The sequence below is a fragment of the Macaca mulatta genome, chromosome 8, assembly GCF_049350105.2.
Source record: "Macaca mulatta isolate MMU2019108-1 chromosome 8, T2T-MMU8v2.0, whole genome shotgun sequence".
NCBI lineage: Eukaryota > Metazoa > Chordata > Mammalia > Primates > Cercopithecidae > Macaca > Macaca mulatta.
In genome coordinates, this window is record NC_133413.1 from 77,757,819 (window position 1) to 77,785,120 (window position 27,302).

Here is a 27,302-nt window from a genome sequence, read left to right on the forward strand (position 1 = left end):
ACTCTTTCTTGACACTCCAATGACCATTCCTTCCATGATGTCTCTTAAGTCTCTGTAGGTGCTTCTGTAACTGTTACAATGCGTTGTAATAATCAGTTAAGACAAAAACATTGGAATTATCGAATCCACACCACAGCTTGCTGTTTTGGCACTTTCAGTTGAAGAAAATTTGCTTTAAAACCATCTTACAAAGAAATTTAGGGTAAAATAGTACATTAATACCTACCCTTAATTCCACTCTCCTGGGAAACTAGAGGTCTCTTTTCTAGTAGTAGCATATGGCCATATGCTATTGTATTGGGGTGAACTGAATAACATGTTGAAAATGATAAGGAAAGCCCAGGACCCAACGTTGACGACACTCCTGGGCTAGAGAGGTATGCCAACATTTTTCCTCTCACTACCTCCCCATTTTTCTTTCCAGGCTCTGACACTGTTCCCAAGCTGGCTGGTGCATGGGAGGTTGGAGAGGCTGAAGTAGATTTAGCCTGAGAAGTGGCCCCCACGGTTTAATAGCCCCTGGGCAAAGCGGGAGAACGGGTTGTCCAAGTCCCCTGCCAGGGTGCTGGCGAACCGAGAGAGCAGCGGGCAGCTATGCGGCCTCCGGGACAGCAGGGGGCGATGTCTTGCCGCGCGGCCGCCTGCAGTGAGGGCGGGGCCGCACCAGGCGGAGGGCTGGGCCTGAGGGGCGGAGCCCAAGCCCGGAGGTTTTTCGCGCTGTTTCCGCGCCAGGTGGCGGCTGCTACCTTTTCGGTTCGCGACGATCCTGTAGAGCACTGTTCGTCTCCCGGTCTCAGGGAGCCCGCTCCCCTGAGTAAGAGTCAGCCAGCCGCGGATGGGGAGCGTGAGCTGCGGGGTGTCGTGCGGTGTGGTGTGGGTTGAGAGTGGAGAGTCCTGGGGCTGCATTCGCGGCCCCGGAGCGGGGGTAGGGGCAGGGACTCCCTCGGGGCGTAGGTCTCGAGGCAACTAGGCCGGCGACGTGCCGGAGTTACAGGCTTTGGAGTCTGGGGGTGGAAGAGGGGGGTGGTTTCTTGTCGGCAGGGGGCATCGTGGCGGTTGGGCGCGGTGGGGGAGGTGCCCGAGTTACGGGTGTGGAGAGTTGGGGTCTCGCGGCCGAGAGGCGGGCACCATTGACTGAGTTATGAGGGTTGGGGGCGGGAGTTCCTGTGAGCAGGGGTCTTGCAGCTGCCGGGTTCGGGGAGGTGCCCTGGTTACACGGTCGGGATTCCTGGGCCACCGTGGTCGCTGCCGCCCGCGGTGTTGTTGTTAGCTGGTTGCCTGACGACGCACTGACGCTTCCTAGTCAGTCACCTCCAGGGCCTGAGGGCGAGCAGTGCCTTGGTTCCCACGCGCCTCCTCTACCCAACTGCGAGGCCTCCCCTGCTCTGTCAAGCCTCCCCAGGCGCCTTTCTAGCCCCTCGGTGCTTGTTATTGTTAACGTGGGAGTGCTTGTGCGCACTGCTTTGCTAGTAAAACTTACTTAATCTTCACTGTAGCTCGGTATTGTTGTTACCGTATTTCCCCCCGTGATTGCCCGATTGCTTGAGCTTGAACCTCTTGTTTCTAACTGCCTTGATTTTAGGAATCTTACGTGGGACTTGAATCCAGTTGTCAGTACATGTTATTAATGGAACTCATCTTTTGAGAGAGGCTAGCTCTCAAGATTGTAGGATTAAGACGCTTAACTAGGATTTCGGGGAAGACTAAATTCTGAAGTAAACCACCACCTGGTTTCCAAACACCATGGAAAATGCAGGGGCCTAAAAGCAACCAATAGGAATTTGTAAAATGCTAATTTAGGCCTTTTACAAGTTATTTAGGCTCTGTTCTGTGTGAAAGAATGACTTGTCATGTTAACAAGCTCCATGGAAGCTACTGAGGTATTTTCTCCGTATCATTCTTCTCCCTAGGAGGTCGCTAGCTTTCTGGTGATTAAATATCTACTGAAATGCTCCACAAGGATCAATTTTTTGTTTGTTTGTTTGTTTTGTTTTTGGAGACAGGGTCTCACTCTGTTGTATAGGCTGGAGTGCAGTGCACCATCTGGACTCACTGCAACCTCCCCCTTCCAGGTTCAAGCAGTTCTCCTGCCTCAGCCTCCTGAGTAGCTGGAACTACAAGTGCATGCCACCACGCCCAGCTAATTTTTGTACTTTTAGTAGAGAAGGAGTTTCACCTTGTTGGCCAGGCTGGTCTCGAACTTCTGACCTCAAGTCAGAAGCCTTTGCCTAGGCTTCCCAAAAATGCTGGGATTACGGCCCTGAGCCACATGCCAGGCCACGTTTGGGTCTTCTGCCAGATAGCCTTCTGGGAGGCAGTGGGTGCGTTTAGACAGAGTAAATTGAAACAGGCCACTTTCGGTACAGTTTTTCTCAAATGAAGCTTTCAGACAAATATTATTTAACTGTTACACATTTGAGCAGATTTCAGATTATCCTTTTTTTTTTTTTTTTTTTTTTGAGACGGAGTCTCGCTCTGTCGCCCAGGCTGGAGTGCAGTGGCCGGATCTCAGCTCACTGCAAGCTCCGCCTCCTGGGTGTACGCCATTCTCCTGCCTCAGCCTCCCGAGTAGCTGGGACTACAGGCATCCGCCACCTCGCCCGGCTAGCTTTTTGTATTATTTTTAGTAGAGACGGGGTTTCACCGTGTTAGCCAGGATGGTCTCGATCTCCTGACCTCGTGATCCGCTCGTCTGGACCTCCCAAAGTGCTGGGATTACAGGCTTGAGCCACCGTGCCCAGCCCCAGATTATCCTTTTAACATCATTCTGACTTAGGTTCTGATGTACTTTTCTGAGTGGCAGGCAAGGATGTTTGAGCAAGTGTTTCAGCAATTTGGCATAACCCTAAGGCTAATTTATGTTATTGCCCTTTATCACCATTAAGGGTGTATTATTAGTAGCTGCTGAAAGACTTCAACATGGTTTTATATATTTATTCACTCTCTCTTTGTATCCTGTCTCCCAGCCTCCCTCTTTCCCCCAGCAACAGTATTTACATGTTAGCAATATTAGGGAAATTTGTCAAAATTTGGGTGTACCCATGGGAGGAAGTTGCTCATGTGGATGCCATCTGCCAGGAGAAAGATGGAGAACCTTTCATGCGGTAGACAGATCTCTGGATGGATGAGAAGTGAGAAACATTGTCCTGGTCACTTTGTCCCTCCCTGTCTTCTAAAGCTCTTTCACTGGCCCCTCCCCCTACCCCACATGTTATCACACTTTGTCCCTCCCTCTCTTCTAAAGCTCTTTCACTGGCCCCTCCCCCTACCCCACATGTTATCACACTTTGACACCTAGGTCCTGTTCCCCTACTCTAGGGTCTCTTTTTCCAGGCAAAACTTCTCCCACAGCCTTAATGATTATTTTATATACTGCTAGATCTTTATTTCCAGCCTGGGTTCTATTCTGAGTTCTAGACATTTTTAGATTGTTTTCTTCATATCTCCAGTGCATCCATTATGGATATCTCACATTTAGCTCCTAAACCCCTGTCAGCCGCTGTGGCAGGGGGCATTATCTTGTCCAAATTTGAGGACAAGAATCATGTTTATATATATACATATATATACGTATACATGTATACTTATATACACATATATACACGTATACATGTATACTTATATACACATATATACACGTATACATGTATACTTATATACACATATATACTTATATACACACATATATACATATATACACATATATACATACATACATATATACACACATATATACATATGTACACATTGGTTTTTTTTGTTTGGTTTTTTGTTTTTTGAGACAGAGTCTCACTCTGTCACCCATGCTGGAGTTCAGTGATGTGATCTTGGCTCACTGCAACCTCTGCTTCCCGTTTTCAAGCAATGGTTCAGCCTCCTGCTACGCCCAGCTAATTTTTTTATATTTTTAGTAAAGATGAGGTTTTGTCATGTTGGCCGGCCTGGTCTCAAACTCTTGACCTCAAGCCATCTGCTTGTCTTGACCTCCCAAAGTGCTGGGATTACAGGCATGAGCCACCATGCCCCGGCCACATTTTATATTTTTGATCACGCCAGCCTCTAGCACAATGTCTTGCTTTAGGAGGGGAGTCATTTTCCGTTTCTCATGCTCCCATAGTGGGAAGGAAATTTGTACTCCAGTCCTTGAGAGGGAAAAGGATAGGAGCAACATTTTCCCATCTTTTTGTGACTGATGAATTTGGGAGAAGGAATTGGGCAAACTCAGTTCTTACTGGGTTCTGTTTATTGGATTTGACTAGACTTAGCAGAATGGGTATGCTCTGGTCTGCTTATATCTATATGATAAGCATAACGAGCCAAAGGTTAAGATTTAGAGAAGTTGGTATAGATTATGATAACCAAGTATCAATTATTGATGATTTAAATCTCAGCATACTTTATGTTTGCAGGCTCTGTTTTTTTGTTTGTTTGTTTTGTTTTTTGAGACAGAGTCTCGCTCTGTCACCTAGGCTAGAGTGCAGTGGCACGATCTCGGCTCACTGCAAGCTCTGCCTCTCGGGTTCACTCCATTCTCCTGCCTCAGCCTCCTGAGTAGTTGGGACTACAGGTGTCTGCCACCAAGCCTGGCTAATTTTTTTGTATTTTTAATAGAGATGGGGTTTCACCGTGTTAGCCGGGATGGTCTTGATCTCCTGACCTCGTGATCCGATAGCCTCAGCCTCCCAAAGCGCTGGGATTACAGGTGTGAGCCACTGCGCCCGGCCACAGGCTCTGTTTTTAAGAGGTAAATCTTCATATATGCAAAGACTATAAAGATACAACAATAAACAATAAAAGAATTGATCTTTTTTTTTTTTTGACACTGAGTATTGCTCTGTCATCCAGGCTGTAGTACAGTGGCGTGATCTGGGCTCATTACAACCTCTGCTTCCTGGTTTCAAGCCATTCTCCTGCCTCAGCCTCCTGATTAGCTGGGACTACAGAGGTGTGCCACCATGCCTGGCTAATTTTTGTATTTTTAGTGGAGATGAGTTTTGCTGTGTTAACCAGACTGGTCTCAAACTCCTGACCTCGGGTGATCCATTCCCCTTGGCCTCCCAAAGTGCTGGGATCACAGGCATGGGCCACCACGCCTGGCCTGATCTGTTGATTTCCAAGTGTTAGGTTCTCTGTCATACTTTTTATATGCATTATTTTGCTTTTTCTTCATAATATACTAGAATAAATGATATTTCCGTTTTATAGATTAGGCATAATCTATAGGTATGTTAAGGAACATACTTGAGGTCATTCACGTTGAGATCAGTAAGTGATGGAAATATATTTCAAACCCAGTTCTTTCAATTAAACTGTTTTCCTGAGAACTGTTTATTATCTACATACTATGTACACAGCTACTGGGGAAATAATACTTGGGCATGATGTCTTGAAAAAAGTTGTGAGTGACTTTATATTGTAGAGTGTCAGAGATATAAATAATCTCATTTAGGTTTCTTTCAGCTGATTTATTTTTGGCAACTTAATCCTTAAATTACAAACTTTCTTACTGTATATTGTACATATGCCATATTTATTAACCCTGTCTCTGTGATTCACCAAGTAATTCTTGAATAATTGTGTAGTTGAAATATGTTTTATGTAAGTTATCACATGCTTTTAGGAGTGAGAAAAAGAAAAATGGCCGTGACATCTGACATCTAGAAACTAGTATTGCTAGAAACTAGCCTGGCATTCACAGTAACTTTGTGTTTTTCTGTTGAAGATAAACTGTTGTACAGAATGTCAACATCAGATAAGGCCACTCTGTGTCTATGATGGATCAAGACAAAAACATTCCATCATTGTGTCCAAACACAGACAAATGTTGTCCAAGACACAAGATACCAAACATTCCCTTTCCCAGCTGATGTGAATGTCTACTGCTTGTTTACCAGTTACAGCATTAGCCTCCCCCTATATTTTAGATTTATTGAGTGGTACCATCATAGAATTAACCCCACTTCCAACAGTGTTCAATCCTGAGCAAAACTCCACTTCCTTAAATGAAGCCTTCTCCCAAATCACCCAACACATATAAGTCTTTTCCAATACCCTCTTACCACAATACCACAGGGTTCCCCATGGTGTGTGTTCTCTGTGCATTCCTTAATGCAATGAGTAGTAAATCCAACTTAACTGTAGTAGTTTTCCTGGTGGTCTTTGACTGGAGATCATTACCAGGAGAAGACTCATTAGTGTCTTTGACTCTTTAATATTAAAGTCATTATAATCTAATTGGATTAGATATAGGACAAAATTAGAAGTGATTAGAAATGTACTTATATCTCGGATAAAGCTTACGTTTTAGTTATGGCATATGCTATATTTACTATGGTTGTTTAAAAGTATGTTTTATTATTGGTACTTTTTGTACTTTTGATTACTGCAAGTTAAAATCTGTTCTATAATTTATAATGTTAAATAATTACAGTAAAGATAAATATAAGCATCTAGGCCGGGCGCGGTGGCTCAAGCCTGTAATCCCAGCACTTTGGGAGGCCGAGATGGGCGGATCACGAGGTCAGGAGATCTAGACCTTCCTGGCTAACACAGTGAAACCCCGTCTCTACTAAAAATAATACAAAAAGCTAGCCGGGCGAGGTGGCGGGCGCCTGTAGTCCCAGCTACTCGGGAGGCTGAGGCAGGAGAATGGCGTGAACCCGGGAGGCGGAGCTTGCAGTGAGTCCAGAACGCGCCACTGCACTCCAGCCTGGGCAACGGAGCAAGACTCCGTCTCAAAAAAAAAAAAAAAAAAAAAAATATATATATATATATATATATATATATGTATAAGCATCTATAAATTCAAAAGGGAGATCTTTCAAAGCCTGGTTAGACCAACATGTAAATGAACATGTTAATAATTGTTAATAGGTTGTATGGAAACCTTAGTTCCGTGTGAAGGTGGCATGTTACTGCTTTTTTTTCTTTTTAGATAAATGACATTTCTTTCTTTCTTTTTTTTTTTTTTTTAAGACGGAGTCTTACTCTGTTGCCCAGACTGGAGTGAAGTGGCATGCTCTCGGCTCACTGCAACCTCCACTTACCTGGTTCAAGCAATTCTCCTGCCTCAGTGTCCCCTAGTAGCTGGGATTACAGGTTTACACCACCATGCCTGGCTAATTTTTGTATTTTTAGTAGAGACGGGGTTTCGCCATGTTGGCCAGCCGGTCTCGAACTCCTGACCTCAGGTGATCCACCTGCCTCAGCCTCCCAAAGTGTTGGGATTACAGGCGTGAGCCACCGCCCCCAGCCTAGATAAATGATATTTCTGTTTAAATTCTGTGCAAAATTCTATAGCAAAATATATGCATTATCTCATCATTTTATTCCTATCAAGACATAGAATATTTAGGAAGATTAGAGGATTTTAGGGATTGATTTTTTTAAACATGATAACTTGTTTGCTGTTGAGTTGTTCAGAATTTTTAGGATTTAGGAAATCTTTGTTTCAGAAAGATTTAGGAAGAATCTTTTGTGACTATTAGCAAATTAAAAATGGCTGAAATAGGCCGGGCATGGTGGCTTATGCCTGTAATCCCAGCACTTTGGGAGGCCAAAGCGGGCAGATCATGAGGTCAGGAGATAGAGACCATTCTGGCTAACACAGTGAAACCCCGTCTCTACTAATAATACAAAAAAATTAGCTGGGCATGGTGGTGGGCACCTGTAGTCTCAGCTACTCGGGAGGCTGAGGCAGGAGAATGGTGTGAACCCAGGAGGCAGAGCTTGCAGTGAGCCGAGATTGCACCACTGTACTCCAGCCTAGGTGACAGAGCGAGACTCCGTCTCAAAAAAAAAAAAAATGCTGAAATAAGCTGAATGTGATGGCTGGCAGTTGTAATTCCAGTGATTCTGGTGGCCAAGGTGGGAGGATCACTTGAGCTTAGGAGTTCAGAGTTACAGTGAACTATGATCGTGCCACTGCACACCAGCCTGGGCAGCAGAGTGAGACCTCATCTCTAAAAAACAAAAAACAACAAAAGAAATTGACCAGAATGTATCAACTTTTGTTGATTTGAAATATATTTTGCTAAAACTATATATGTAAATATATATATTTTTTAATTTTTAATTTTTTTTTTTTTGAGATTGGGTCTTGCTTTGTTGCCCAGGCTGGAGTCCAGTGGCATGCTCATAAGCTCACTGTAGCCTTGATCTCCTGGGCTCAAGTGATCTAATCCTCCTGCCTCAGCTTCCCCAATAGCTGGGACGACAGGATGCACCACCATGCCTGGCTAATTTTTTTTATTTTTATTTTTAGTAGAGATGAGATCTTACTATGTTGCCCACGCTGGTCTTGACCTCCAGCGCTCAAGTGATCCCACCTTGGCCTCTCAAAGTGCTGGGATTACAAGTGTGAGCCACCAAGCCCAGCCTAAAGCTATGTTTTAAAATCAGTGTTTCGTTTGGTAGTAAATAATAGCATGAAGTTTACATTAGGTACTGTTTACCAGTTATAAGTTTCAACATATTCTTTTAGGTAAAGCCTGCTTTTCTACAATTATGTGTGTGTATATATATATTTTACAAATTATTATTATCCCAAACATTAAGTTCAGTGGATGCTTTTTTTCTTTAACTTGCTTGCGTTTGATACTGTTCACTAGTTCTATTTTGTATCTCTCCTCTTTTCCTCAACTAATTATGCTGATTGGGTTTGTTTCATGTCCCTGTTTTAATTATTATTTAATTATTCCTTTTTTTTTTTTTTCCCCAGCTTCAATTCTTCTGTCACTCCCTCAAGTGAACACTGGCTGTTGTTTAGTTCTGGGTCATCTCTCTTTTTCCCTGTCTGTGCTCATTTACTGTGGCTTCAACTGTTATCTTTAAAATACATAGTTAATGTAGTTCATTTTCTTGAATTTGAATCTTAAATTTATAACCATCTACTGGAAATTTCCAGTAGCACATCTTACTAGCTCCAACTTTTTAACATATGTAAACCAAACCTTTCTAAATCTTCCAACTTGCTCTGACTTACTTCTGTCCAAGATTCTATCCACATTTAGCTTCCAGGCCTTAAAATGTTGATCATTAGTGGCTTCTTTTTTTTCTACGTACCCAATTAGATGCTAACTTTCATGGGACTTTGGAAGATGTGTTTGGAAAAAAATTCTAGGTTAAATGAAGAAAGGTTAGTCCTTTCAAAAAATGGTGCTGGAATACTCTATTCATATGCAAAAAAGTTGAGTCTTGACCCTTACAGATTTGCAAAAATTAACTTTGAATGGATCATAGACTTAAATGTAAGAGAAAAAACTAAAAACTTCTAAAAGGAAACATAAAAGAAAATATTTGTGATCTTGGGTTAGGCAAAGATTTTTTTTAGCTGGGCACGGTGGCTCACGCCTGTAATCCCAGCACTTTGGGAGGCCGAGGCAGGCGGATCACGAGATCAGGAGATCGAGACCATCCTGGCTAACACGGTGAAACCCCATCTGTACAAAAAATACAAAAAAATTAGCTTGGCGTGGTGGCATGTGCCTGTAGTCCCAGCTACTCAGGAGGCTGAGGCAGGAGAATTGCTTGAACCCGAGAGGCGGAGGCTGCAGTGAGCCAAGATTGCGTTACTGCACTCCAGCCTGGGCGACAGAGCAGGACTCAGTCTCAAAAAAAAAAAAAAAATTTTTTTTTTAGATAGGACACAAAAAGTACAAACAATAAATTAAAAAACTGATGAAAAAATTGTTAAATTGGACTTGATAAAAATTTAAAACTTTCACTGTTAAAAATATATCAAGAAAACTTACAAAGCACAGATTGGCAGAAAATATTTTTACAAAGCAAGTTTTGTAAAATGTTGCTTTGTAAAAATAAATCAAGTTTAATAAAGGACTTTTATTAAGTATATATAAAGAAATCTTACAATTTAATGGTAATAAAACAACCTGCTGGGCTTCGTGGCTCATGCCTGTAGTCCGAACACTTTAGGAGGCCGAGGCAGGAGTATCACTTGAGTCCAGGAATTGAATGGGTAACATTGAGCTGTGATCATACCACTCTAGCCTGGGCAACATAGTGAGATCCTGTGTCTGCAATAAACAAACAAATGAAAAAACTAGCTGGGGATGGTGGTGCTTACCTATAGTCCTAGTTGTTCAGGAGGCTGAGGTGGAAGGATTGCTTGAGCCCAGGAGTTCAAGGCAGAAGGTACACTATGATGGCAACACTGCACTCCAGCCTGGGAAACAACGTGAGAGCCTGTCTCAAAAAAAAAAAAAAAAAAAAAAAAAAAGAAAGAAAAGCTAATTTTAACAAAAGGTCAGATCTGAGTAGATACTTTCCCAATGATTATATGTATGGTAAATAAATAGATGAAAAGATGCTCAACATCATAGTTCTCAGAGAAATGCAGATTAAAACCTCACAGAGATGCCACTAAATACACAATAGAATGACTAAGATAAAAATGACTGAAAATATCACACCTTGGCAAGAATGTGTAGAAATTGCAATTGTCATTACAACCCACATACATTCTTATACATTGGAATGTAATATGGTACTTTATACTTTGAGGAACAGTTTAGCAGTTCAGAAATTAGACAACATCTTGACCATATGATAAAAAATACTGTCACTAACGAGGGGCAGGTAAATATCATGTGCCTTCTTTTTGTGACACCTTGAAATTTCACCTAATATATCTGATGAGAATGCATAATCTAAATTTAGTCATGAAGAAACATCAGGCACATCCCAGATAAGGGATGTTCTATTGTAAAGGTTGTTCTATTACACAGGATTCTTTCACCTGTGTAAATTGGTAAAAGACAAAAAGATGGTAGAGACAGATATTCCAAATTAAATAAGGCAAAAGAGATATAACAGGGAAATGCAATCAATACCTAACTTAGATGGGGTCCTGAATTAGAGAAAATAGGCTCTAAAGGCTGCTATTGAGTCAGTTGACAAAAGTGGAATATGGACAATAGATTAAAAAATCAGTGTTACAAAAGTTGATAATTATGTTGAGGTTATATAAGAAAATAACCCAGTTCTTAAGACACACACACTGAAGAGCTTAGGGGCAAAGGGCTATGATATATGTACTTTATTCTCTGAATAATTTTAGAAAAAATTGTGTGTATAGAGAGAATGACCTTGTGTGCACAAGCAAAGGATGAAGCAAGTGGAGCAAAATCTTAATAGGGAATTAATAAAGAATCTTTGTATGTTCTTGGTATTATTACTGTAACTTCTCTGTAAGTCAGAAATTATCTCCCAATAGTTAAAAAAAACTTTTTATTTTATTTATTTATTTTTAAAGTGCTTTGGCTTAAGGATTTAAAGAACTTTTTGTTTGCTTGCCTTTGTTTTTTGCCGGGGAGGGGGTGTATATGGAGGGTGGTGGTAGTTTTTCATTTTCTTTTTATTTCAGATATTTTAAAGTATATTGTAGGCTTTTTGGGGAAGTTGGGAGAGGCAGTAGGCAGGCGTATTTATGATCAATCTTAAGTTTGAATTTCTCAATTTGATAAGTGAGATTGAAAACTAAATGTGGGCTAAGTCTACATGTTGATAATTAGGCTAAAAATACTGTGATACAGATATGCTCATTGAAATTTTTTTAAAAGAATCTGCAAAATGGCTGATAATTTGGATGAATTTATCGAAGAGCGAAAAGCCAAATTGGCCAAAGACAAAGCAGAGTTGGAAAGTGATCCACCTTACATGGAAATGAAGGTAAACTTAATAATTTTCTTTGAACATGTTTTATTATAATTGTCTATGGAGATTACTCCTGTGTAAATGCAAAATATCCTCTTCTATGAGTGAGAATCTTCTGTTTCGTTCTATGCTGTCATTCTGGGAGCCTAACTCCAGACAGGATTGCAATAATTTTGAATGCAGTTTTTATTTTGTGGTGGTTTATATCTCACAGTGTTTCTCTTATCTCTTGTTGAAGAATTATTTGGTTTATAAAATGATTATGAGACCAGTTCCATTACAAAGAACTTCCGCAACATAAACAGAATAGTTGTAAAAGCAAGTTCTTATGGTCTGTGTGAAAAAATTCGATTTAATTAGTTTAAAAAGTTTTTTTGAAATCTACAAAAGTGAGTTTATTAATTTATTTCGTACTATTTGTATTTCTTAATATAAATTTCTTAAAATAATTTTTTTTTTTTTTTTTTTTGAGATAGAATCTCACTCTGTTGGCCAGACTGGACTGCAGTGGTGTGATTTCAGCTCACCACAACCTCCGCCTCCCAGGCTCAAGTGATTCTTCTGCCTCAGCCTCATGAGTAGCTGGGACTATAGGTGCCCGCCACTATGCCTGGCTAATTTTTGTATTTTTAGTAGAGTTGAGGTTTCTCTATGTTGGCCAGGCTGGTCTTGAAGTCCTGACCTCGAGATCCACCCACCTCGGCCTCCCAAAATGCTGAGATTACAGGCATGAGCCACTGCACCCAGCCTAAAATAATTGTTTCTTAAAGCAATGTCTGAAAGGCTTTCTTAAAGCTTTCCTTGTTTAGGTGAAACTGATTTATCCATTTAGCAAATACTTACTGAGATTGTGTTAGGTACTATGCTAAGCTCTGAGAATACAGCCCTGATTAGAGTGTTGTGGCACCTTCTCAGGGCTCAGTGTGTGTAATAAGATACAGCATGTAGTTTAATCTGTGTCATATGGTTCATCATAATGAAAGTCACCATATATATTGGTTTGTTCAAGATAATCCTGGTTTACCTGTTGTCCAGTGTTTTTTTCTGGTTTAGCATTTGTCCTGGACAAAGGTATCTTGGCTGAAATGACAAATACTATAGATGCTCTAATTACAATTTTACTTACATGGCTAACATTTATTGAGTACTAGCTATGGACAAGGCATATTCTTAAGAGGTTATATTTCACAGTAATCTATGAGGTAAGTGCTGTTATTGTAATTTTCCAGATGAGTAAACTGAGGCAAGTTAAGTAATGAGACTAAAGCAGTAGAGTTGGTGGAACTAGGCTTTGATCCCTGGCAGCCTGGCTCCAGTGCTTGTCCTCGGAACCAACATAATAGGTTGCCTTTCTTCCATAATAACCTGTCATGTACCAGGAATGCCAAGGACTTTATATGTATCATTTTATTTAATCATAATATCCCTGTTAAGTAGGTGAAAATTTTTTGTTTTATGGATTAAGAAAGTGAAGCTCACAGGAGTTAAGTAATTTGTCCAGGTCCACACAGTGGTGGATTGAGGAGTAGAACCTTTATGCAGCTCCAGAGTCTATCTCTTAACCACTCTCCAGTGTTTAGGACCAGCTTATGGCTTTGGAGTTACATAATTTGGAGTACATAGCTTTAAAGACAGTTTTGCTATAATTTCTAATATTAATTTGTACATAAGTAATTTTAAGTCTTGGTTCAAGTATCACCTGCTCAGTGAGGCCTTGTAGTCCCTCCCCCACCATTTCTGGGCCTCCTTACTTTAATCTGTTTTCTTTTCCCATAACCCCTTGCTGCCACTGTCTATATATCACGTAATCTAATCATGAGTTAATTATGTGTCCCCCCAATAGTTTATAAGCTTCATGATGGCAGAAATTCTTGTATTTTTTAAAACTTACATACTTTCAACGCTTGACAAAATGTTTGGCACTTAATAGGAACTCAGTAAATATTTGTTGGTAAGTGAATGAGTTAAATATTAGAATATCTGTTATAAAATCAAATACCTTTGGTTAATTCTTCAAACCTTACACTTAGTTTCTTTTATGATGTACTGTGTAATTTCATCAAGCTGTTTAATTAAAATTTGAGGTGGGTTGTATATTTCATGGTTTTTTTTTTCCCCTTTGATTTTGTAAACTTTATGTCTCTTTCAGGACAAGTTGTCAGAGAAGCTTTCTGAAAACAGTAAGATACTGATCTCTATGGCTAAAGAAAACATACCACCAAATAGTCAACAGACCAGGGGTTCCTTAGGTATGTCATTAGATGTGCTAAACTTCTTTTAAGATATTCTTAGTGGGCTCTTCTGAAAGAGGTTTGTCTTATCAGAAAAAAAGATTTATTTGGAATCCTAGTAATTTTTCTTTCTGGAATCTTATATAAGTCAATATGGTCTACATATGAAATATAACTCATACTGAAAACTTTGTACTTGTTTTATGTGATACTGCATTAGTTATGATTTGTGGAACTTATAGAAGTAGTTGTATATAACATAACTTTAAAAATTGAAAACTTTGAAAGGAATTTGTGTGTGTGTGTGTGTGAGTACGAGGGAGAGAGAGAGAAGAGAAACTTTTATTTGTTGACTGAAAATGGTGAACTTGCTCATTTAAAAATTAAATATGCTTAAAGGGTACAAAATGCTGTTGGTGAAAGACTGTTTTAATTATTGATGATCATGTTGGAGTTGTAAAGAAGTTAATACTGTAGCCATACTAATGCTTTGATTATGGTATGGTATGAAAATATTTGGAAACTTTTTACCACATTTTGGCTTGTTGATAGGTATACATTTTAAAAAAAGAAAATGTATGAATACGTAAAAATTTTTGTTTATTTATTAAATACAGGGTCTCTCTCACCCAGGCTGGAGTGCAGTGGCATGATCATAGTTCAGTATTACCTTGAACTCCTGGGTTCAAGCAATCCTCCTGCCTCGGCCTCCCGAAGTACTACGATTATAGGCCTGAGCCACTGTCCCCAGTCTGTATGAATATATATATATATATATATATATATATATATATATATATTTTTTTTTTTTTTCCCCCCAAGGCTGAGTCTGGCCCTGTTGCCCAGGCTGGAGTGCAGTGGCATGATCTCGGCTCACTGCGACCTCTACCTCCTCCCAGGTTCAGGCGATTCTCCTGTCTCAGCCTCTCAAGTAGCTGAGATTACAGGTGCATGCCACCACACTCAGCTAATTTTTTATATTTTTGGTAGAGACAGGGTTTCGCCATGTTGGCCAGGCTGGTCTTGAACTCCTGACCTCAGGTGATCTGCCCACCCACCTCGGCCTCCCAAAGTGCTGGGGTTACAGGCGTGAGCCACTGTGCCTGATCTGTATCTGTATGAATATTTTTAGTGTGCATTTTGTGATTTATTGATGATGACAAACTTTTTCACAAAAAGAAAGTCAACTATGATAAGTTCATTTGGATAAAGCATTGTTCTCAAATGGACAGCTTTTCATGTCTGTAGGTATACTCCTAAATTGTTTTTGTGTGCCAGTGGATACAAGGGGATGCCAGCCAAGAAACTGAATGGTTAGTAAGCTTTGTCTCTCCATTAGACAAATAGCTCAAAGTGAGTGCCCTACTTTTAATATCAGATATACGGATAACTTTCCATTTTGAATCTCTTATAAATTAATAATATGTAACATGAGTGAACTAAAGTATTATATATTGGTAAAATTTTTTAATCTCTAAGGCTCTCAATTTTTTTTCTGTGAAATAAGTTTGATTATCTTCCAGTGCTATGTTTTTATGAATCTAAATTTTAATTATTCCAAGAGATAATTTTTAAAAAGTTTAATAGTAGGTTATCTCAAGCACTAAGGTCGCTAAGGTTCATCAGAATCCGTTTTAAATTCTAGGGTTACAGCTTGCTTTGGATTGGGCTGTGGCACCTTTATGACCTCTCAGGAGCTAAACTTTGTTTCCTTATGACATCTATCTCAAAAAGTCGTTATGGGTGAAAGTTAAATATGTGAAAAGATGGCTGGCACATAATTGGTACACAATAAATATTAATTTCTTTTTCTCCTTTACATCTTTTTTTTTTTTTTTTTTGGTGAGACAGGGTCTTACTCTGTCACCCAGGCTGGAGTGCAGTGGCATAATCTTGGCTCACTGCAACCTCCACTTTCCAGGCTTAAGTGATTCATCCTCCCTCCTCAGCCTCCAAGTAGCTGAGACTACAGGTGAGCACTACCATGCTGGCTGACTTTTTTATATATACACATATTTTCTGTAGAGGTAGCATTTTGCTGTGTTGCCCAGGCTGGTCTCGAACTCCCTAGCTCAAGCCATCCACCTGCCTCGGCCTCCCAAAGTTCTGGAATTACAGGTGTGAGCCACTTGTGCCTGGCCTTCCATCTTTTTAAAAGTAGTTTTTCGGGCTGGGCATGGTGGCTCATGTAATCCCAACACTTTGGGAGGCCAAGGCCAGCAGATCACTTGAGGTCAGGAGTTCAAGACCAGCCTGGCCAACATGGTGAAACCCCGTCTCTACTAAAAATACAAAAAAATTAGCCCAGCATGGCGGCGCAAGCCTATAATCCTAGCTACTTGGGAGGCCGAGGTGGGAGGATCACTTGAACCTAGGAGGTGGAGGTTGCTGTGAGCTAAGATTGTGCCCCTGCATTCCAGCCTGGGCGACAGAGAGACTCCATCTCAATAAAAAAAAAAATGTAGGTTTTTGAATTGTCTTAGGAATTATTCTTTGATTATTACATTCACATATGATGGAGAGTTAAAAGTATAACTAAAAGATGGTGACCTTTGCCTTTTCATTAATTGGTGTTACTTGGGCCTCTGACCTAGGCCGACTTCTCATCTTATACACTCCCCGAGTGTCCATATCCGCTCACACGGCTTTATTTACTATTAGTGTGTTCATGACTTCTGAATCTTTATCCCAGTCCTAGGTTCTATTGTGAACTTGATCCATATGTCTGATTTTCTATTGGACATCTGTACTTGTATGGTCATGTATGGCATGGGCTCAAAATCAAAATTTGCAAAATTAACTTATACTCATGTCAAACTTTCAAGTGCTCCCCATCTCACTGAGCTGGCTGCCTAGTCATCCTTGATTCCTGTCATCTCCTGTCTCCTATATCAAGCAGTTACACAAGTCTAGTTGATTCTGATGCGTAAATCTCAAATAAGGTCACTTGACTGTAATCCCACTGACTTTCTTTTATGCAGGCCTCTGTTGTCTGTAAGATTTTTGTAAAAGCTTCCTAGTGTTTTTGGTGGTTGTTTTGTTTTACAGTCTAGCCCCCTCTACCAAATTGCTGTGTGTTTTTTATATATTTGCATAAAACAAATCTGATCATATTAGTCTCTGCGTCAAACTTCTTTTTTTCTTGTATGATAAATGTTCCATCTTATTATTTCTGCTAGATTGGGTTGGTCAATCCTGTCATGTGCTTCTAGAGGATTGGTTTTCCTTTTGAAGAGTAGTTTTGAACTCATTCAGCTTCTCTTTTGTACCACAGTGACATGCTAACTTGCCTCCTATTGTATTTCCACTGCCTAGCACAGTGTGCAGCACTTACTGCTTGGAAAAGATGTTTTAAACCAACGAGTTAATGTCCCCATTGCAAAAATAAAACCAATTCTCTTTGGTGTGTTGACTTTGATTTTCATGGAATGCTTCTTCCATTGCCATCTGAAACCATAATTAATAATTTTTGATGCACATGGAATTTTATTAAAGAACAGTATATAATTTGACTAATTTTATACCGCATAAGCTTTAGTTACTGACCTCCTGCTTGATTAATTGTGGCTTTAAAATTCAGTCAAATACATAGTTTCTCACACTGGGAAAAATGTAAAATTATTTGGCAACTAAGGGTTTTCCTTAAGTGGTCTCATTTAGAAATTATAAAAAACAGGTCTAATGTAGGTCAAATTTGGAAATGAGGTATTGACTTAAAGCACTGTAATATCATAGTTTGAATAAGTAATTAAGCATAGTGTAGTAATCAGTGATATATAAACTGGACATACTCATTTTATCCAATGAAAACAATCTTTGATAGCTCATAGTACAACTATCATACAACACTATGATTTTATAAATTCTTTTCTGTTAGATACTGATGATATTCATGGTTAATTCCATGTGATTCTTTCTACCACTATTTATACCTTTCATAAAAGGATTCGAGGTAGCATTACAGTGACTTGGACCAGACTTCACAGGTTAAGGGCATAGGCCTCCACAAGACTGCCTTCACTTTAGACTCCAGTTGCAAATCCAAGGGTCACCAGGACACCCTCAGGTCTGACCATCTGGCTATAAATTTGGGGGTTTCCCCCATCCCCTCAAGTTCAATAATTCATAAGAATGACTCACAGAACTCAAGAAAGTGCTATATTTAATGGTCACAGTTTTATAGCATAAGTATACAAATCAGAACTAGGCAAAGGGAGAGACAAATAGGGTAAGGTCTGGGAGTATCTGTTAGTCTCAGGGAGGCATTACCCTCCTGGCACATCAGTATGTGACAGGATACAGCATATTGCCAACCAGCCTCACCTGAGCCTGAGTGTCCAGAGTTTTTACTGGATTTTCCTTATGTAGGAATGATTGGTTGAATCATTGCTTCTTGGCTTGATCTCCAGCCCTGCTACATTCATTCCCCTTGCGCCTGGCTGATGTCACCTGGCACAAAGGCCCAACCCTCAAATCACATGGTTGGTTTTTCTGGCATGACCAGCTCCCATTTTTGTCATCTCTGTAGTGTAAACTCTCTGGGGGTTCACAATGATTGACTTTGTTAGTATAAACTGTTAGGTGTGGTCCAGGGTACCCACTGTGAATAATAAAGATGTTCCCATCATCGGGTAAATTTTAAGGTCAAACCCACTAGGGGCTCACAATGATTTACCTTGTTAGTGTAAACTATTAGGTGTGGTCCAAGGTGCCCACCGTGAATAATAAAGACCTTCCCATTGTGTGGAAAATTTTAAGGATTTAGAGGTTACTTCCCAGGAAATAGAGGCAAAGGCCATTTACTTTTTTTTCTTTTTTCTTTTCCAAGCCAAGAGAAAGTAACAGTCCAGTTTTTTTATTACATGTAGGATGTACATGATTTAGTTCATATAAGCTAATGAAACAATGTCTTTAATAAGGAGTTTGTCAGAATAACTTACATACTAGTAATATTAAGAGAAAGTCACCTAAAAGTGATCTATAAAAGATCTTTTATCTCCCTAAACTGTTTCTAGGCATAATATTTGTGTTTATTTCATTAAAAGAAATTCTTACTAACTTATTGTTTAACAACCATTACTGTTATTAACAATAATCAATATTGTTGAGAAATACTTACATTAATCTTTTAAATGCTCCCATTAATCTTTTTAAAATGATACAAATTTGTGAAGGTCCTAAAACATATAGTTCCCCCCACCACCCAGTTTTTTTAAGGGAGAGGATCTTGCTCTGTCATCCAGGCTGGTGTGCAGTGGCACCATAATAGCTTACTGTAGCTTAAAACTCCTGGGCTCTGGGGATCTTCCTGCCTCAGCCTCTCGACTAGCTAGGACTATAGGCTCAGGCCACCATGCCCGACTAATTTTTAAATTTTTTGTAAAGATAGAGTCTTGCTATGTTGCCCAGGCTGGTTTTGAACTCTTGGGTTCAAACGATCGTCCCTTCTCTGGCTCCTAAGTAGTTGAGACTATAGGTTTGTGCCACTGCATCTGTCTAATTATAGTTTTAATTACTTGTTTTGAGACGGAGTCTCGCTCTGTTGCCCAGCCTGGAGTGCAGTGGTGCTGTCTCGGCTCACTGCAACCTCTGCCTCCTGGGTTCAAGTGATTCTCCTGCCTCAGCCTCCTGAGTAGCTGGGATTACAGGTGCCTGCCACCACACCCAGCTACTTTTTTTGTGCTTTTCATAGAGACGGGGTTTCACTATCTTGGTCAGGCTGGTCTCGAACTCCTTACCTCAAGTAATCCACCCACCTCGGCCTCCCAAGGTGCTGGGATTACAGGTGTGACCCACAGCACCCAGGCTTATAGTTTTAATTATCAGTCCTCTTTGTCTTAGGTTTATCCTGTTGTAAACTAAATCACAGATACTCTTCTACAGTTTTTATTCATTTTGTATGAGTCAAATGGGTCCTTGTAGTAATACCTTTATAGCTGTAATTTAAGAGTGCAGTGTCTCCTCAATTAGTCACATCTCCTTGTAAGTCACCCATTATGTAAAGGCCTATTATTATGTCCTATAATTTGTCTTTCGATTATTTTTACATAATGCTTTTTATGATAGTATAATAATGAAAAGAAAGTAAAAGTTCCATGGTAATCTGTTTCATAGAGTAATTATGATGAATGCCCTGTTAGAAGGTAAGTTAATTTTAAAGAAGTTATATACTTTAGTCTTAAGTATTTTATGTAAGCCATAACTGCTATAGAAACCAATTACTTCTAATTACTATAGTTCTGAAGTATAATGTTAACTATCTTAGGGTCATTGATGTTATACTTGATGAAGTGACATCACTTCAAATGACCCTAAAGTGACACGAATGCTTTACTTGCTACTAGATCCACCAGAAGACAACAGCCCAATAAGTAAGCCTCACCGTGTTCCTTAGCTCATTACGTCAATTGAGATGTTACTGTTAATGCATGGTTTAAAAGAATAGGATATTTACATTGTTCTATACAGTTCCTAATTTTATATCTGTGACTTAGCTCTAACGCCATAAAATGGTACAAGATGACAAAAATAAGAATGAAAAAGTTAGTGTTTTCTGTTGACTAAACATTAAATTAATAAAGTTATAAATAACTTAGAAGAGATTATATATTTATATATATTTTATTATATAAAATTGTTAAGACAATTTTATAATACTATTTGAATTAATAGTGAAAAGCAAATACAGTTAGTAAATAAAACTTTAACTTAATATGAATAATAGGCTGGGTGCAGTGGCTGATGCCTGTAATCCCAGCACTTTGAGAGGCCGAGGTGGGCGGATCATGAGGTCAGGAGTTTGAGACCAGCCTGGCCAATATGGTGAAACCCTGTCTCCACTAAAAATATGGAAATTAGCCAGGGGTGGCAGGTGCCTGTAATCCCAGCTACTTGAGAGGCTGAAGCAGGAGAATCACTTGAACCCGGGAGGCGGAGGTTGCAGTGAGTCAAGATTGCGCCACTGCACTCCAACCTGGGCAACAGAGCGAGACTTCTTCTCAAAATATATATATATATATATATATATATATATATATATATGAGTAATAATTTAAATGAAAATGAATTATGTTTTTCTTTCCATTCTTCCACATAAACCCACCCAGTAGAATTGAAAAACAGCAGTAAAAGCCACCTTAAACATATGCTTTTTGTAAATTTGTAAATTGCTTGTTCCTGGATGGGAAGGCAGTGTGTTGGCATCATCCTGGCAGCATTGTTGTCTTTTTCTCCTTGGCATAATAGAACATCCATTGTGACCCTGTGTGACTAGTGATATGTAACTTTGGTAACTAACTCTCTCTGTGCAGTCAGACCGCTAACAGGAGAAATGGAATATTAAGTATAGTATATTGTTCCCCCTCACCTTTTCTCATTTCTTTCTCTGGCTCAGGCACTCATGCATATATTCATTTGCAGATTTATTCGATGAACATTTTCTTGGGTTAAAGTTATGTGCCAGCATTATAAAATTGAATAGTGTGTGGACCTTGCCTTCATAGATTTTATAGTTTAGTTTTATATATGATGTTCCATTCTGAACATGAGAATCGAAACTTTCTCTCCTTAGGCTTAAATTCTGTATCTTTAAAAAAAGGTTTAGATTCCTTCAAGAGGAAACAGTTCCTTTCTAGGATGATTTAAAATTCCCAGCATATGGAATGCTTTAGTTTCTTTTGGAAGAGAGTTAGAAGCATGTGTAAGAGGTGTCCCTAAGGAATCCTCTGTTATACGCTCTATCATCAAGGAGTTAAATAGGCCAGAAATGTTTATAAAGAGAATTCCAGTGTTGATAGCGGTAAGTGGATTTTAGTATTCTGTAAGAATCCATAAACATCCGCTTATGTTTATATTACGCTGGTCTTTTCCCTGCCTGAAATGTTTCAGTGATGTAGTAAAGCAGTGATATGACACATTTTTGAAAAGTTCCCATCATTCAGCTACATTGTGAGAAATAAGGCACAAATGGTGATTTTTTATATCAGTTTATAAGCTACAGTCAAATTTTATTTCATCTGTAGTGCTCATAGCTGAATCTTTAAGGAAAGTTTTGGCCGAGTGTGGTGGCTCATGCCTGTAGTCTTGGCTACTCAGGAGGCTGAGATGGAAGGATTGCTTGAGGCCAGGAGGTTGAGGCTGCATTGTGCCATGATCACGCCACTGTACTCAAGCCTGGGTGACAGAGCAAGACCCTGTCTCAAAAAAAAAAAAAAAAGGCAAGTTTTATTTTGTTTAGAAATGATAATTTTTTAATGCTATAGTATTATGTGTATAGTGGAACTAAAAAAGGAATGAAGCTTCAGAAATCTAAATACTCATCTAATGTCTATGCTTCTTGATATAGTATTTTATTATTGAAGATTTGAAAAGTATATAATTTGATTTTTGATAGCTTTCTTGAGATATAATTTATACACCATAACATGTACCTATTTAAAGTCTACAATTTAATGGTTTTTAGTATATTTACAAGTTGTACAGTCATCATCATCATCATCCCTAAGTGTAATTTGATTTTTAAATTTTGTGTAAGGAAACACTACTCAAATTCAAAATTTTTCTTCAAAAATTAACATGCATTTATGGAGTTTCTGTTTGGGATGATGAAAAAATTCTGGAAATGGATAGTGGTGATGATTGTACAACATTGTGAATGTACTTAATGCCACTGGATTGTATGCTTGAAATGATTAAAATGGTAGGTTTTATATTATATATATTTTACCACAATAAAAATTAATATCCATTTTTGTGAAATTAGAAATGGTTTAACTTCAGAAGTTTTTAGGAATTTCATCCTATCTGAATGCTCTTTGGTAGAAAACTAAAAAAAAAAAAGAAATGTCATCCTAAGCAACACATGGCCCTAATAATTTTTTCTCAGAAACATGTTATATTAACGATATTCTTATATGCTAAGAAAATCATGTTACTGGTTTTCTTAGACTGAAAATGATGCATTAAAATTGTTGTTGGTATTTATTTTTATAGAAATTAGTATATAATTAAGTGAAGAAGTAAAGATAATTAGCTTTGCTTTAATTTTGCTGTTCTTGAGAAAGCAAGATGCCAAACAATGCTGGACTACTTATCTCAATGGGGGAAAAAGTAAATGTAATGCACACATGCATATAAATATGTATATGATAATATTAAAGTATCTGTTTATAGATGCATTAAAAAACTCTCTGCATGGAGACAAGAAATAAAAATGTTTGTTGTTCTGGACAGGAGAACAGGGTGGCTAGGGCTCATGGATGAGAATGATATTTTTGATAATATTTTTGATTATGTGAATGTATTATCTATTGAGACATTTTAGTAAAAAACTTACCCTAATCCTAGTCTCCGAATCAGCATAATTGTGTTCCTTCTTACTGTGCTTTGTTACAGGAAGTAGAACTTTGAGACTGGTTTGAAAATGAATTATATTAAGAAGTTGTTTTTTTTCTAGGAATTGATTATGGATTAAGTTTACCACTTGGGGACGACTATGAACGGAAGAAACATAAATTAAAAGAAGAATTGCGGCAAGATTACAGACGTTATCTTACTCAGGTAACGAGTTCTATTAATGAGTTGGGTTTAATGTTTCAGAATTCAGCTCCTAAATTTGTTTTCATAAGGTATTAGTCATATGTGTTAATGTTTAGGTTTTCAGTGGTACTAGCAAAGTAGTAGTATAGTCAAAGTTAAGTGGCATATATGACATTGATAGAGAAAAAATATTGCTGAGAACTGGCGCCATAGATTAATACAGACTTTTGACCTTTTGACTAAGGCAGTGGATTCTAATTTTAAGTGAGATCGTTAATTATGGTTTTTCATGTTTTCTGTAAAGTTGTCATGGTTTGAAGTAGTTCAATCATGGTTTCCCTCTCTTCTACACCCCCCAACTATGTATTAAAATGACATGTGGAGTTCTAGTTGCTAATTGTTTTCCTATGAGCCAAGCTTATACAATTACATTTAATTATTTAGCCACTAAAGCTTTTGTTTTATGATATCATGTTTTACTTAGTAGAACTCTTTAGTGTTTTTGTTAAATTATATAATGGCCGACGTAAAGCTTTATTGTAAGTTTTAAATTTAGGTTATAAAATTATTATAAACAATCATGATGTTTGTTGTGATCTCAAGATATTCTTTAATTTTTTACTGCTTTATGTTTGTTCCAAATGTACAAACTGTCTCTTATTTATTCTGATTTACACACGGAGAGAATGAACTTTGACTGAATACACGTTGTCAATGGTTTGTTTCCCTTGACTTTAGGGCATTACACAAGGGAAAAGAAAGGTAGGGTTGTCTGCAAAATGTCCTCCTTCAGTTTTTGCTTTCTCTCTTTTTTTTTTATGATCTAGTAGCTTGCAATTGTTTGCATTTATGAGATTCAAACCAATTAGGAAAATGGGTTCATTTGTGATTTTGAGATGTTTGAATGGCACCACTTTGTATTCTTGCTTTTAGCAGATGACAGCGTACACATTATAATTTTCTGTTAATATAGTCATTACTTTTGATTCCTGCTTTGCGTTTGTTTATTGCTTTCTTATGCATTCTTTTTGAATATTCTGCAGTTAAGTCTGTTTTTAGCATGCAATTTTTCGTTTCTTAAATTATGCTAATCACAGTAAGATTAATAGAGTAGTAGAATATCTAAGATATTTGAACTACATGTTGTCAGAATTTGGATTACTCTGTTTTTGCAACAAAATCTGTAAATTACATTTGTCCATTTATATTAGAAAACAAAGAGAAACAGTTTATGGTTTTACAAAACTGGTTTTAAAAAGAATCTCACGGATTCACCATTCAACTAACGTATTTTAAACACTTATTATGAAGATGTATCAGGTATGCATCCTGTCTTCAAGAGGCTTAGAATTTAGTTGTAGAGATAGCATTCATACAATTCAGAAAGTGGTAACTACAAGAAGGATATAATGATCAAGAAAGTCCTCATAGTGGGAATTTCTATTTTGTGAGGCAATCTAGATTTGGATGATCTAGAGAGAGAATCAAAGTGAGAAAGCTTTTCAGATGGAGAGCATAGAGTAAAGGGGGACCCAGAGGGTAGACTTTAGCTTTGTATGAATGAGGCATATTAGCTTTACCAGCCTGAGTGGGTCAGAGTATCATTCTTTTTGAGAGTAGTAAGGAATAACGATGTGTATAGGATAGGATCAAATTAGAAGGCGGTGGATTTTTAACTGGTTATATGTGATAGGTAGTGATAAGCATCATACTTTCTTAAATAGCCTGTGAAGAGCATGGTAACTGTGTTTTAAGACAGTTCTGCATGTAGAGACTGTCATCTTATTGTCTTAAATTGCTGCTCAACTTGTTAACTGATTTCCTTGTGCTAATTTTCACTCCAGGATAAAAATTCAAATTCCTTAGCATGGCACATGTCTTTCATGTTCCAGCCTGACTCCCTGGGCTTATACCTCATTATCTTCCCCTTCGCTACCTCTTCTTCTTAGGTGGAGTTTTCTTCTGGTATCAGATATTTACTATTTTCTCTTGTAGGTTTTGCATTACTCCCTAGGTAAGATTTTTTAAAAAGATAGTGGTGGGGGACATAAGAAGAAATTGCCTTCATGAAAGTAGAAATCTTTAAATTCAAAGGGATGTGAAGGAGTGTTTTTTTAGATTTTTTTATTTGTTTGTGTGTGTGTGTGTGTGTGTGTGTGTGTGTGTGTGTGTTTTCTGAGACAGTCTTGCTCTGTCGCCCAGGCTGGAGTACAGTGGTACGATCTTGGCTCACTGCAATCTCCACCTCCCGAGTTCAAGCGATTCTTCTGCCTCAGCTTCCCAAGTAGCTGGGACTACAGGCGTCTACCACCACGCCCAGCTAATTTTTTTGTGTTTTTAGTAGAGCTGGGGTTTCACCTTATTGGCCAGTCTGGTCTCAAACTCCTGACCTTGTGATCTGCCCATTTCAGCCTCCTAAAGTGCTAGGATTACAGGCATGAGCCACCGCACCTGGCCAGTTTTTTAGATTATTAAGAATATAGTCGGCCAGGCATGGTGGCTCACGCGTGTAATCCCAGCACTTTGGGAGGCAGAGGTGGGCGGATCACGAGGTCAGGAGATCGAGACCATCCTGGCTAACACGGTGAAACCCCGTCTCTACTAAAAATACAAAAAAATTAGCCTGGCGTGGTGGCAGGCGCCTGTAGTAGTGGCAGGTGCCTATAGTCCCAGTTACTCGGAAGGCTAAGGCAGGAGAATGGCATGAACCCCGGAGGCGGAGCTTGCAGTGAGCCGAGATCAGGCCACCGCACTCCAGCCTGGGCGACAGAGTGAGACTCCACCTCAAAAAAAAAAAAAGAAAAAAGAATATAGTCTTGTAGAGGAGCAGTATTTCCTTAAAATTAGAGAGAGTCTTTTGTTCACGTTTGAGAAGGTGGGAATGGAAGGGAAAGCAAGAGAAAAATAAAACTACACAGAATATAGGGAGCTGGCTGTAGCTTCCTGGACCCCCTGAAATATGTATGGTTTCCAAGTCCCACTCATATCTCTTGTGGCTTCCAGACTTGGATTGCATGGATATTTGAGTTAAAAAAAGAAAATCAAATCAAATCTTTTAATTTTGCCAAGAAGAGTTATTAAAACAAACAACTACCATCTTTTTTCCTGTTTTAATTAATTTTTTTTTTTTTCCTGAGCCCTTCCTGCCCAGAGATGATTTCCTGTTTTTAGGCTAAAAGATGCTTGACCGTCTAAACACAGAAAAGACATGTTCTCACGGGAACAGTTTTTAAATTGAGTCAGTTAATTAATATCTCCAGCCCAGACCTCCATCCTGAACTTCAGACTTTTCTAGCTGGCTGCATAATTCACATTTTCACTTTGAAATCTACCTATTATCTTATGTAGACCATGTCCAAAAGAGAATTCTTGATTTTTGTTCTTCCCACCCTCATGCCTGATAAACCTGCACTATCTGTAGCCTGTCCTTTTAATTTCCTTTTTGTTACAGTAATTATTACCTTCTAGCATGCTGTATAATTACTCTTCATTATGTTTATTATTTCTTTTTCATTTTCCCCAGCTTGAATGTATGCTTTTGGAGGGCAGGAATCTTTATTTGTTTTTTTCAGTCCCAAATGCATCAGAGAGTTTGGGCACATGGTAGGCACTCAGTATTTATTGAATGAATGAGTGAATGAATGAATGATTAAAATTTAGCTTTTTGAAAAAACTCACTATGTTGTTCTTTTTTTAAGAATTAAAAAAATTTTTTTTGATAGAGACAGTATAATAATAAAAAAAAAAGTTTTTTTTTTTTTTTTTTTAAATACCCAAACTGATCTCGAACTCTTGGGCTCAAGTGTCCCTTCTGCCTTGGCCTCCCAAAGTGCTGGGATTACAGACATGAGCCACCACTCC

The 27,302-nt window shown here is 38.7% G+C and overlaps 1 protein-coding gene across 31 annotated transcripts in view; it reads left to right on the top strand.

Annotated features, from left to right (window-relative positions):
• The first annotated feature begins 707 nt into the window (after positions 1 to 707).
• Positions 708 to 27,302, top strand: part of CSPP1 (centrosome and spindle pole associated protein 1) — a 131,016-nt gene continuing 104,421 nt past the window's right edge. For 11 of the 31 annotated variants that reach the window (XR_013397299.1, XR_013397298.1, XR_013397300.1 and 8 more), the window contains exons 1-5: positions 708 to 814; positions 11,580 to 11,688; positions 13,823 to 13,922; positions 23,359 to 23,462; positions 24,180 to 24,203. Coding sequence is in view for 26 of the 31 variants with exons in the window: in XM_015145493.3 (XP_015000979.3) it covers positions 11,590 to 11,688; positions 13,823 to 13,922; positions 23,359 to 23,462; positions 24,180 to 24,203 (327 nt within the window). In the remaining 5 variants the exon portion in view is untranslated. Of the gene's footprint in view, positions 815 to 4,611; positions 4,745 to 11,579; positions 11,689 to 13,822; positions 13,923 to 23,358; positions 23,463 to 24,179; positions 24,204 to 27,302 lie in introns of all 31 variants that reach the window. The other 20 variants (XM_015145494.3, XM_028852716.2, XM_028852715.2 and 17 more) reach the window with 3 other exon arrangements.